At 44.9% G+C, this 13,437-nt stretch overlaps 1 protein-coding gene across 1 annotated transcript; it reads left to right on the top strand.

Annotated features, from left to right (window-relative positions):
* The first annotated feature begins 973 nt into the window (after nucleotides 1-973).
* Nucleotides 974-4,898, top strand: LOC120641225 (beta-glucosidase 12-like). The gene is made up of 12 exons (XM_039917256.1): nucleotides 974-1,207; nucleotides 1,548-1,617; nucleotides 1,837-1,895; nucleotides 1,974-2,049; nucleotides 2,262-2,339; nucleotides 2,429-2,516; nucleotides 2,998-3,253; nucleotides 3,432-3,547; nucleotides 3,643-3,866; nucleotides 3,953-3,984; nucleotides 4,085-4,187; nucleotides 4,393-4,898. The coding sequence occupies exons 1-12, from the start codon at nucleotides 1,034-1,036 to the stop codon at nucleotides 4,668-4,670; spliced, it is 1,554 nt and encodes a 517-aa protein (XP_039773190.1). The 5' UTR covers nucleotides 974-1,033; the 3' UTR covers nucleotides 4,671-4,898.
* The last annotated feature ends 8,539 nt before the right edge of the window (nucleotides 4,899-13,437 follow it).

The following is a 13,437-nucleotide window of genomic DNA, read 5'->3' as shown; positions in this document are numbered from 1 at the left end:
CGGCTTTGCTACGTTTTGCTCTCTTGTAATCCGTACTGGCCTCATGGGCGCTCATTGCGCATTGTATTAAAACTTCTTTGTACCTAATACAAAGATACGCAGCTCTCTCACGTATTTGAGAAAAAAAAGCTGAATTAAAAGACTTTTTTATTTAAAGACAAACAAAATGTGGTTTCATTTGTACTGCCCTAGTACAGAAACATAATTTAATACCGGTTGGCAACCCCTTCTAGTCCCGGTTGCTACGTAGAATTTTGTGTGCTACTAAAACTATGTGTCCTGCGGGATTTGAAATTGCGACCTCTTGCCTCGCATATAGTTTCTTTGCCACCCCACCTACGCAGCGCATGTGACTCTAATTGGGATGTTATCCTTTGAACTAACTCGTGTAGGACCTTTTAGTCCATGTTTATGTTACCAACCGGGACTAAATATTTATTTATACTTTTATTTCCGATTTGAGCCACCAACCAATACTAAACAAATAGTGGCTCCAACCGAGACTAAAAGACCTCCCACTCCCTAGCCGTTGGACCCAGATAGATTAGTCATGGGCTTAATTGTAGCTGGGAGAAAGACTAAAGATCGATGTGGTGTTATGTAGTGGTGGCCACATCTTTGATTGGCCGTGGCAGAAGTCCATCTAATTGGTCGCCATCATACTTGCTTAATTGATTGGGGAGACTATTATCTACTACCTTCGTCCCAAAATATAACAGTTTTACCCTTGGTCAAAGTCAAACATTTTCATCTAGGTTTAACTTGCAGAAAATCTAAAAATTGCTATAATGTGGGACCGAGGTAGTATATCATTAATTCATTATACAAAATAAGGTATCCTAGATCTGATCGAGCTTAATATATGATATGGCAGAGATGCAATAATGACCTAAAATAATAATATATGGTTCATGATGATGTGCATTTTGCCTCTATATATATGTAGTAGTGGAGGTGCCGGCGAGATGGAGCAATCCAGTCACATGGATACTATGCACTAAGGCGGCTCTCTCAGCGAGCCTGTCGAGGCCAAATGGCTGCGAGAGCCGCCGCCGCCGCCATGCTGCCATGCCTCCTCCTGCTCCCGTTTCTCCTTCTAGCTGCTGCTTCCGGCGCCGCCAACGATGCAGCCGGCAGCACGCCGCCGATCAGCCGGAAAAGCTTCCCTGAGGGCTTCGTCTTCGGGACGGCCTCGTCGGCCTATCAGGTAGAAGTTCGCTCCTATTCATTCGCGCACGTGTAAGAGCTTTCGGTCTTTCCCTTTCCCCAGTTAAGAGAGCATTCGTGCCGTACAGAAACCCGACAAGTGCGAGAGAGAGGTTCAGAAAGCGCTAAACTACAGCATAATTAACTTAACTGATAAATGGAGTTCATGACGGCTCAATTATTGTGTCATAATATAGGAACAGGAAAAGGCTTAGCTAGGGGATAATATGCCCGTGCGAGGAGCAAGAACAAATTATTATAAAAAGAAGTTGCTACTTCATTTTTGTCCTGCTTGGCCTGATCTTCTGAGTTTACTAGACTGAACTCTCATTTCCATGCAGTATGAAGGTGGTGCTAAGGAAGGGGGCAGAAGACCAAGTATCTGGGACACTTTCACCCACCAGCATCCAGGCACGCGTGCTTTCTGCCTATCTGTTTTTCTATGAGAAGCTCATACACACACACACACACACACACACACACACACACACACACACACACACACACACACACACACACACACACACACACACACACACACACACACACACACACGCTTATATCTACACCTTTAAGCAATGAGCAATGCAATTTAATTTCCTGATGACACCGTATTTCGGGTGTTTGCAGAAAAAATCGCTGACGGAAGCAACGGGGATGTAGCAGTGGACTCCTACCATCTTTACAAGGTGCCATGTCAGCATCATCTTCATGAGCATGCATATTTAATTTTGCGGTACCAAAATTAAACGTGTGCAAATGTGCAGGAAGATGTGCGCCTCATGAAGGACCTGGGGATGGATGCGTACAGGTTCTCCATTTCATGGAGCAGAATCCTTCCAAGTACATGACCTTTTTATCTTTTAATTTCCCCCTAATTATGTACTTCCTCAGTTTTTGCTTATATAAAGTTTACACTAAGCTATTTGTTCATTTATTTAAACATCGTATATTTAAAAATAGAGGGAGTTTATTGTTTTCATAATAAACTAGAAGTTCCAAGTTGATAGCCTGTTCTTATTATGAACATACGTGTCCTATGGCACATATAACAGATGGCAGTCTGAGCGGTGGAATTAATAGGGAAGGTGTCAATTACTACAATAATCTCATTAATGAGCTCCTGTCCAAAGGTATGCGTGTCTAGATGTAACTCCTTGATCAGCTCCATTCTTTACTTCACCTTATGAATTATTTAAGATGTTATCTTGTGCATCTGCAGGAATGCAACCCTATGTGACCCTTTTTCACTGGGACACACCTCAGGCATTAGAAGATAAATATGAGGGATTTCTTAGCCCCAATATTGTGTAAGTCAAGGCTTAAGTTAACCATGAAAGTAACAAGATTATTGTACAGTAAATAAATAAGATAGAAGATTTGTTGGTTAGTTGATTCTTGAAATCAAATCATTCGTTTAAAAATTATTATCTGGATCTAATTGTATCAAAATCTGGACCCTTTAACCAAACAAAGATGATGTCAACATCTTCACATGGTACGATGACAGCAATTAAAAACCCTCGAATCCTCGTAGCAAACAGCTTGAATATGTTGTGTACTAATGTACTAACTGATAAAGAAGTCAACGCCTTCCTGTATCTTGAATCAACCTGCAAGCTTTGCATTTGAAAGCAACAAACTAATAACAACAAAAGTAGCACACCGTCATTAGAACAAAATTAATTTCCTCTAGGTTCCATGTGACCACTGCAGTTATTGCTTCGCTTACGAATAGCTCGATGCATACTAAAAATTACTAGCTGTTAAAAAAGACTGTAAATGTCTCAGAAATGACTTCAAGGACTATGCTGACGTCTGCTTCAAGGAGTTCGGTGATCGAGTGAAGCACTGGATCACCTTCAACGAGCCCTGGACGTTCTGCGTAATGGGCTACTCGATTGGCTTTAATGCCCCAGGCCGGTGCTCGCCATGGGACCTGGGCAGATGCAGTGTTGGGGATTCAGGAAGGGAACCTTACATCGCAGCCCATCACCAGCTAGTTGCACATGCAGAGACAGTTCGGTTGTATAGAGATAAATACCAGGTAATGCACCAATGATGTTACAGTTCTATTTACGCAACAAATTAGTTGAAGTTTCGGTTCTAGAGTAAAGCTGCAAAGTGAAATTTTTGATCAACTAAACTAATAAATCCTAGAATTAGTGATTTAGCACTAAATGGATAGCATAACCTTAGAAATAATGCTTCTCGAATTAGTGCAGCATATGCAAGAGGGAAAGATTGGCATAACTTTAGTCTCGCATTGGTTTCTTCCCTTCTCCCGCTCCGAAGCCAATGACGCTGCAGCGAGACGAGCCATAGACTTCATGTTTGGATGGTAGGTTTCATCTGTGGCTCATACAATCTCACATTCTCACAGTCAAAGTTCAGAAGATATATATGTCAATTTTATTACCATCAATGTTCGCCCAGGTTTATGGACCCTCTTATCAAAGGTGACTACCCAGCAAGCATGAGAGGATTGGTCGGAAATCGCCTGCCTAAGATTACCAAAGAGCAATCCAAGTTGATCAAGGGTTCGTTCGACTTCATTGGACTCAACTACTACACTACAAACTATGCTGCCGACCTCCCTCCATCAAATGGCCTTAACATTAACAAGACCTACAGCACTGATTCAAATGCAAACCTTACCGGTGAGTCCGGGTCTCTAGCTATGTTCAATCTCGTTCTATATCCTTCACTTACCATGTTAACACCCTCTATAATTAATTATAAATAGGTGTACGGAATGGCGTCCCCATAGGCCCTCAGGTAACTCAATATTATTCTGAGAAAATACTAGTGGTAATTTCATTCGCCTCGCCACTTATGCGCAACGATTCAGTTCCGTGAATATATATATAACATGCAGGCTGGTTCATCTTGGCTCTACATTTACCCTCCGGGGTTCCGTGATCTGCTGCTGTTTATCAAAAAGTACTACGGCAATCCGACCATCTACATCACTGAAAATGGTACAGATCTTGACACCATCGATCCAATATATACCTTGCTACTGTTTAAAGATCTTGCAACCTCGCTCATCAGAAATTGCAGTAAAACTTTGAACAAGTTTTTCTCTCATGTCTACTTCAGAAAAGCAACAGCTCGATCTACTCCTAACCCAAAGAACAGGACTGAAACTACCTAACATATACGTTTCCATTTTCTGCATTTTAGGTGTTGACGAAGTCAACAACAAGACCATGCCACTAAAGGAGGCTCTCAAGGATGACACCAGGATATCTTATTACCGCGCGCACCTCCATGCTATGCTAAGTGCTATAAGGGAGGGGGCAAACGTGAAAGGGTACTTCGCGTGGTCGCTGCTGGACAACTTCGAGTGGGCAAACGGCTACACTGTCCGGTTCGGGATATATTTCGTCGACTATAACAATGGGTTGAAGCGGTACCCCAAGAAATCTGCCCACTGGTTCAAGAAGTTCCTCAAGAAATGAGCATGAACGAGATGCGCTAGGACAAATGAATGGACGGTGTGGTTGACTTATGTATACCCTGAGAGAGTGTGCTGCAATAAAAGGGTTCACATTATATTGCAATTGTATGTGTATTGATGAGTGTAGATGGAGATGAGCGCTCATATGCTTTCTTTCAGAGAAAACAAATAAAATCAAGATCAATGTACGTGCAACTTTCATCTGAAATAAATTCTATATCGCTCTACAATATTTACTGTCAATATTTAACAATGTTGTGGTGCTGAAATTTTAAATGTCACGGAGGAAAATTATTAACTAGATCTGTGAGTGGTGGATGTTGCATAATTTCGAGTATTCTGTTCCCTTGCGAATAAAGTGGAAATAAACATGATTCAGTCAAGTGTGAGTTACTTTTGATTAATAAGTGTTCCCTGGCCATGTTTTGGCAATATGTTGGAGTTGGTAGACCATTTTCCTCTGCAGTACACTAATACGAAAGGTATTTTTAGGTACGGATAAAAACGTAATTTTTGGAGCGGGTGCGATACCCGCCTCTAGTAATTCTCATAGATAAAATCAATTTGTAGGGGCGCATGTGCCCATGACCCGCCCCTACTAACCGGCCACCACCACAAGCCCTTCTCCTATCGAGCTACATTTTTTTTGATGAGATATGCACAGTTGCATAAACCAGGGTTCAAAATGGTTACCTCAAGCCTCGCAAGTACTATCCTCTCCACCACACTACACAGTCACTCGTGAATTAATAGGATATGCTATTCTTTGATATTAACTCAGAAATCGATCTGTAGGGGTAGGTGAGGCCATGGTCCACCCTTACAAATCCATTTCTAGGGCGGGTGACGCCATCACCCACCCCTAAATTTTTTTAAATATATTAGAAGAAATAAAAAAGTGAAACTTCTACAATATGATTATTGTGTACTATAGACTAAATAAAAATATACCAAATATATTTTAGTGTATATAAAGATTAAGATTGTGGAAACTTGAAAACATGACTTGAGTTGAATGAGATACTAGATAGTAATAGCCATATATAGGGCACAACTAGCAAATGATCTTGCGATACTAAATGATTTTAAATGAATAATGTATAAACTATAAAATTTTAGATCTTACCTTTAAAACATTGATATGGAACTAATCTATATTCTACATTCGATGTTGTTCGAAAACAAATCAAAACTTGTAGATTTTGAAACTAGAGAACTTATAATAAATTTTTGGACTATTAAATGACCTTAAATGAAAAATTTGTCAACTACAAAATTTTAGATCTCGTCAAGCTCTACAATTTTGGTACAAACTTTTTCTTCATCTGAAATCGTATAAAAAAATTATAATTTTTTTTTGTACGAGAACATTTGTATAGGCAGGTCATGCCAGGCCATCACCCGCCCCTAAAACTAGTGGTCATGTCCAGGGTGGATGATGGCGTCACCCGAACGGGTGATGACATCACATGTGCCTAATAATAGTGACTATTTTCATAGGCATGTCAACTGCTTTAATAACACCAAGCAGGTCACATTTTGACCCGCCCCTGGAAAAAATAAATTGTTGATAAAAATCATTTTTTAGTAGTGGTAGCATCACATAAGCAAATGTAGGACTTTTACTTTTTCCCCATATCCTTTTTTAGGAAAGCTACTTCTTTCTTCAGGATCTTGTCTTGTACTCCTGTGTTCATCAGTTCACGAGACATGCAGTCCAGCTTGGCCTTTGTTCTTTACTGTTCAAGCTCTACTGCTACCGCTAGCGACGCACTGAAAAGCTCTACTGCACTCTGCACGTCCAGTTGTTCAAAAACTAGAAAGAAGAAAGCGCACTGTATTTCTGATGTTACGAAAAAAAAGAGAGATTTCTTTTTATGGTAAAAAAAGAGAGAGATTGACAATGCAAGATCGTGTTCTACTTAGTATTAGGCGACACCTTTTTTAAGATGCTGTTTTAGCAACATATTTTTTTATTGTTCCGAAAAAGAATTTGATTACATCTGTTTGCTAGTGGTCAGTAGGTTGCCAAGTGCCCAAGTCTGAAAGTATCTCCGAACACGTTGTTCGTTTGGCGAGGGTGAAAATGCTGAAGATATTTTGACGTTCAAAATCATTGCGTCTCTCGTCTTTGTCCACTCTACCATGCCAAGGTAAAAAAGAAAAAGTGAAAAAAGAATCCAAAAAGTGGCAACGCCGTAAAATCGTCGAACGACTCTGACCGCCTGCCCAACAGCACACAGCCTTCAGCAGCTGTCAGTGACGTCAGCATCTCACTATCTCCGCAAGGCGAGGGAACGGCCGCGCGCGGCGCACGCCCGCCGCCAAGGCGAGATAAATCCCCGGGCGAATAGGCATGCACCGAGCCGCTCTCCTCTCTGCACTCGGGGCCAGCGGCGAAGCCACGTCCAGTCCATCTCGGAGCCCGAGCCCACACACGGCGCCCGCCGCGGCAGCGCGGCCGGGGAGCTCGGCCTATAGTTGGCCATTCGGTCTGCCCGGCACAGCATGGCCCGGGCCCCACTCGACCCGGCACGATTAGGGCCGGCCTGATTGGCTCGAGTACTTATTCGTGCTAGGTCGGGCCGGCCCACGTGCCGAGGTCTCGGCCCAGGCACAGCACGAAGACATGTTAGCCGTGTCAGGCCGGCCCGACAGCCCATTCGTGCCATGGCACGTTGGTCCCGTCCTCCACCCGCATCCCCGGCTGACCGCGTGGTGCGCCTCTCCGCCGCCCTCCACATGGCCAGCTGCGTCTCGCCGCCATCCCCGTGCATGCCTGGCCGCCGCACGCCGTGCCTCACCGTCGATCCACGCAAGCCCGGCCACGCCGCCATTGATCCGCGCAAGCCCAACCGCGCCTGGCCTCGCCGTCGTCGATCCGCGCAAGCCCGAGCACGCCTCGGCTTCGCCGCCACCGATCCGCGCAAGCCCGGCCGCGCCGAGCCCTAAGAAAGAAGGGAGCGGCAGCTCTCCGGCATCTCCGCCACACGGCTCTGAGGGGGACCAACGACCGCGACGTGCAGGAGGGGAGGCGCCGGTTGTCGTGCGGAGGCTCAGAGAAGGAGGACCGGCAGCACGGGGACGTCAGGGTGGGAGTGGGGGCGGCGCTTGGGCAGGGTCGCAGCCTGGCAGGGAAAGTTTTTTTTTCTTTTTTTGAGAGGAGGGCTGGTAGAGGTAGTAGTTAGGTTTGGTGGGATTAAAATGGGCTAGTGTGTGTGTGGGCCGGCTGTTAATCGGGCCTTCCGTGTTCGGGCCGGCCTGTCGTGCTTGGTCAGGCCTGGTCTTATTCATGCTGTGTCGGGCCAGCCCACGTGCCGAGACGTTGGCCCAGGTACGACATGATGTCCGTGTCGGGCCAGCTCGAGCCCGATTAACTTCATATCGGGCCACAAAATCGGGATGTGGGCCGGCCCACGAACCTCAGGCCGGATGGCCAACTATAGCCCGGTCGTCCATGGTCGGAGCGCGAGATGCTTGCAAAGTGTCCCCGCCATACATGTCGGCGGGGTGGGGGCATCTATTCATCGCTTTCAGCGATTTGTGTCATTCCCGTCGTAGAAGCCTGCCTCGCCTCCGACGCCGATGCTAATCGAGCTCGTCGCCGCGCCGCCCGTCCACCGCCGCCGTCTTCTCCCTCGCTCCGCCGCTAGCCACCGCCCACCGGATGTTTGGCCCCGCCTAGCCGACGGCGCTCATGCACGGCCTCGCCCTCCGCTCGCCAACCCACCACCCTCCCCCCAGCCCCCTTCTCTAGGAACGCCGGTCATGGAAGCCTCGACAACCCAGAACCCTAAAAGCTCCGCCGCCTCGACCACCACCCCAGATGACGGCGACCACTCCGCCCACCTACCACCCCTCCCCAGCCACCCCCTCCCCTCCCCTAGCTCGCTGGCAGCCACTCCCCCCTCCTCTCCCCTGGCTCGGTGAAGAAGATGAACAAGGGTAGCGCGGCGGGGGAGGGGAGCTTCCGTGACGCCTCGGCGCCACCCGCGCGCGCGACGTATAGATTTTTTTCGTGCTCCAGTTTACGCAAATGTGCATATTTCATAAAAAAAATTCTACCTTAGTAGTAGAGAGGCTTGTTGAGGTGGCCAGTTGGCTGTGATTTTTTTCTTTTGCTATTTCAAGTTTTCCTTCTAATTTTCTAGAAATTGATTTGTAGGAGTGGGTTTGATATCACCCTCCCCTAAAAGTCGATTTGTAGGGTTGCAGGGGTAGGTGAGGCCATGACCCATCTGGAGCGGGCCCGCCTCTACAAATCGATTTTTAGCTGCGAGAAGCGAGTGCTGGTATTGCACCCGTCTTTAAAAATATGTTTTTACCCGCACCCAAATTTTTTTTTGTAGAAGTGTCATTTTTTATTTATAACTGAGAAATACTAACAAAATTACCCTCTATATACCGCTAAATGGTGGTATTGTGCACCATCAATGATCTTATAGCCGAAGACATGCTTCTTCTGTCTACTACTCCGCATTGCTTCTCTTCTACCTCGAGCCTGAGCCCTAATTTCTGAAGACTCTTGCTAGTTCTATTATAGAAAGACTCGTTTTTGCTACAGGAAGGCGAACCCATGACCTGGAAATGTGCTGCTTGAGCCCTCTAACTTAGTCAGCTAGAGAGTGCGAATTTTAGAATGGAGTTCTGAAAAATACCCTCACCTGCCACCATGCCATAGTACATGGGTCTGGCACACTCTCGCATGGGCAACGGACACCCTATGCAAGGGTACGGTCGAGCGGGAGGAGCTTTTCTCGATATGTGTAAAAAGATCTTCTTATATTAATATTGGGGCGGCTTATATTAGATATAATATAATGGGACAGTTTTATTTTTGCAACAGCAATTATAAAATATCTCAACTCTAATTTTCTTTCTTAGATATAATGGGAACATTTCTAGTGCAAACCACAACTTCGTGAAAATCCATACAAATCACAACAAAAAAAGTCGTCTAAATTCAAAAAAAAATCACATATGTAGATGATACACAATCTCATAAAATATTATGTCCAAACTCGACTTCGTTTGTGCGATATAAAAATTCGTTTGTGCAATATAAAAATAATAAATTTCTAACAAATCATCTGGACAACTTGCTGGCTTGAAATTTGTTCTTTTTATATCTCACAGACGAAGTCGAGTTTGGACAAGATATTTTAAAAAATTATGTATCATCATATCATCTAGATATGTGATTTTTTTTATTAATTTAGATAATTTTTTTACCATAGTTTGCACAAATTTTTACGATGTCGTGGTTTGCACTGATATGTTTCCCGATATAATATCTGAGCTCCGATCTTATGGCAAAGATTGAATCACGCAATGCGCGTGCACAACTTGGTTGTCCTGCTGGTCCAGTTGGCCTTTTTGTTTTTAATAGTGTAGTCGTTGTTGTTCGGACTAAGGCCGGATTTCAAAAAAAAAATTATACTTCTCCATACAAAATGTGTAATAGTATTTTATATTGGAAATATTATTACACACTTTCCAATTTCTTTATGTATAGAAACTACTATTACACATTTTATAGAAAGTATAGTTTTTTGTGATGAAGTCTTTGAGGTTTAAGACTCTACGAGTGAAGTCTGTATTAAGACTACCCTAATGAATTGGCGTCCGTTTCGCTTCCCTAGTAATTGAGCCGTCCCGCCCCCTGGAAACGCCGTTAGCCCGCGCGGCGCCTGTAATCACGAAAGAAATTCAGTTGGGCGCCGCATGCAGGCATGCACCTCCCGGCTCCCGCGCCATTTAGAAGGAAATTCACAGGTCCACGCCGCATGCAGGCATGCACCTCCTCTCCTTGCGCTTGGATAACCCTCCATCAGTTGCCGCCCATACCAAAAATCGCCCGCCAAAAATTGGCACCAGTGCATCACGTCTTTTTGCCTCCCGCAACAAACGAAACACCAGTGCTTCAAATTTTCATTGCCCGCCATGTATGTGTTCGTTTTCAAGTTCCATGGCCCGGGCCTATATAAGTTGCTTTGGGGGATCAGCACCTCCGATATGTGAGAACCGCCCTATTTAATACTATTTTAAATAAATCGCCGGTCATTATCATCCAGATGAGAGTTAACACGTGCTTGCCGGAGAGCGTGCCACGTGTTATCCCACGTCTAGAGAGACGAATAACCGACATGTCATTCATCCAAAATAATATCAAATCCGGTAGTCCCGGTATGTGCTCCAACATACGCCCAGAATCAGCATATGCACATATCGTTTACAATCGAATACATCGCCAATAATCCACAAAGAGCAATTTTATACGCTTAATATTACAAGTTCAATATAAGTGGGTTTCAAACTTCACTTACAAGCCTTGGGTTTACGAAAGTCATATTAAACAGAAAGTTTATTGCATTTACATGCTCTCACGAAGCTCGATTACGATAAAGACGTACTAAAATAATGATGCCTTGCTCAAGGACATCATTACAGCCACCACGACCTACTCTTCCCCCGCGTTTGGATCAGCGGGGTAGAAGTGGCCAAACACCACTTCTGGCTCACCTGCAACTAGGTTTAAAAGCAACCTGAGTACAAAGGTACTCGCAAGACTTACGCGATTACATATACAAGGATCATGAAATGGCTCAAGTAAAAGCTTTAAGGTTAAATAATTATTGCAGAAGCATTAGCTCTCTACACTATCACCTATCAGAATTAATTAATATTGCCCAAACCCCCAATAATTTTAGTACATTAAGAGTATACAAAATAATGAGTCACAGAGGTGCCATGAACCATTTCCATCATAACCGAAACTTTCTACGAAGAGTTCAACGGACAAAGAGCTTGCTCATAACCGAGAGCGCGGCAATTCGAATTGATTATAACCTTGCAAGGGTGTACTACTTTACCCACACGATGCAAGGACCATGCGACTTACTCAACCGGCCAAAGTTGAATAAGGGGTACTCGCGTCAACCGTTCCCAACATGGCTCGATCATTGAAATCTTCACACCTATCTTACGCGTAGAGACTTAGTTTCCACCGGGGACATCTCTAAACTTTCCTACTCGTAGGTCCATCCGGGGACACCTCTAAGCCTCTCTGCATAGCCCTTGGCCACGTATCTAGGACTGTATATCAATGATCAAGTCAAGGAAGATAATTGGCTTATCTGTACCATTATATTGGATATGTGGTAGCACGAGAAGGTGCTCAAAGCCGACATCATCCACGGACGGTTCTTAAATGATCCAAGCGGACCTGCCTATGTGACTCCATTCACTAGGCCCTACCATTCTGCTCGAACCTCGAGGCTACCAAACCCTTAACAACCAAACCGAACCAGTGCGAACAAGGGTAACCGGTAAATGTGATCCTCCAAAACATTCATGTCTAGCGAGCGAAAGAAGTACTCTAAGTAGGGCTAAGCATCTAGTCAGATTAAGTAATTAACTAACTAACTAGTGCCAAGAACAAGGATGACAAATCAAGGAAGGATAATGCACGCAGATAGGTACAAGAATGCAATACAAACTTAATATACATAACCCAACATTACCCGGTGAGATAACTAATTAACTCAGGTTAAATAGGAGCAAGGATTCATGCTTAGCTGCTTGCCTTGGTTAGCTTCGGACTCGACCACGAACGGGACTCCAGGCTCAGGCTCAACGGACTCGGCGGGCTCCACGGGTTCGTTCTCCGACGGTTCGGTCACTAAAATGCATGAATGCGAGGCAAGAATTAAGAAATGAACTTAACAACAAGCATAAATCATGGAAATAATTGACCATGTAGATAACAATAAAAGTAACTCATGAAAATTAGTTTTGCAGTAAAAACATTTTCCTATAAGTAATCATAAATAGATCAATTTTCAGCTACTCTAAGCAAGATAAATCATAAAAGGCATGCAAACTTATCCAAACAAAACCAAGAAAATTATATTAGATACTAGGTATTAAAAAAATCTAACCAAATTGGTTTTGCCATTTTATCACTTTCCAGCAAAAAGTTCTATATTAAACCATTTTCAGATAAAGCATAAGAAAACAAGCTAAAACTTTGATAAACAGCAAAGAAGCATATGAAAAAGTAGCACCTCTGGAAACTACACCTCACAAGGAGCCTAAAAAAATTTAGTTTGAGATTTTTCTAGCAAAATACAAATAAATAAGCATTAAACTCACTTTTGTAAGATAAAACTATAGATAAATCTACAGAAAATTAACATGCAAAAAAATATTTTTCATAAGTAGATCTCAGCTATAAGAATCCAACAAAACAAGTTTCATATTTTTCTGAGCTATACATGAATTTCTACAAATTTTGCAAAATTGCTGCTCAACTAAACACCCTGAAAAATGCTAGATGCACCCCCAGCTGGCCAGCCCAGCGGCTGAAAGGCAGGGCCCACGGGCCAGCGGCCCACCAGGCCAAGTCAAGGCGAGGCCGGCCTTGACCGCGCAGTGCGCGCGCGCACGCGCGTGCGCGGCGATGGCGAGCGGCGGCGGCGCGAGGCAGTGCGACGAGGCGGGGTCGGAGCGGGGAAGGGGAGGCGTGCACGGCGATGCGGAGGTGGCGGCGAGCCTCACCGTCAGGTTGGACGGCGGGGAACGGCGGCGGACGGGCGGCGCGACGAGCAGGGGCGGCGGCGGGCGGAGGCGCTCGCCGGCGGCTCTGCAGGGAGGGAGAGGGGGCCGGGTTAGGGGCGAAATCGAGCGAGGGAAGGGAGGAGATGCTCCCCGCACAAGGAATCGGCGAGAGGCTCACCGAGGGCGGCGAATCGGCGGCGGCAAGGAGC

Source organism: Panicum virgatum, chromosome 7K (assembly GCF_016808335.1).
Source record: "Panicum virgatum strain AP13 chromosome 7K, P.virgatum_v5, whole genome shotgun sequence".
In the NCBI taxonomy this organism is placed as follows: domain Eukaryota; kingdom Viridiplantae; phylum Streptophyta; class Magnoliopsida; order Poales; family Poaceae; genus Panicum; species Panicum virgatum.
The sequence above is the reverse complement of the archived record's forward strand: the minus strand, read 5'-3'. Positions and strand labels throughout refer to the sequence as shown.

What these genes read in the sequence shown, in the direction of transcription:
- LOC120641225 (XM_039917256.1), top strand. Translation starts at nt 1,034, where the DNA reads ATGGCTGCGAGAGCCGCCGCCGCCGCCATGCTGCCATGCCTCCTCCTG. An exon ending in ATGGAGCAGAATCCTTCCAA is followed by an intron (nt 2,050 to 2,261) that starts GTACATGACCTT and finishes CACATATAACAG; the next exon opens with ATGGCAGTCTGAGCGGTGGA. An exon ending in TTTCTTAGCCCCAATATTGT is followed by an intron (nt 2,517 to 2,997) that starts GTAAGTCAAGGC and finishes TAAATGTCTCAG; the next exon opens with AAATGACTTCAAGGACTATG.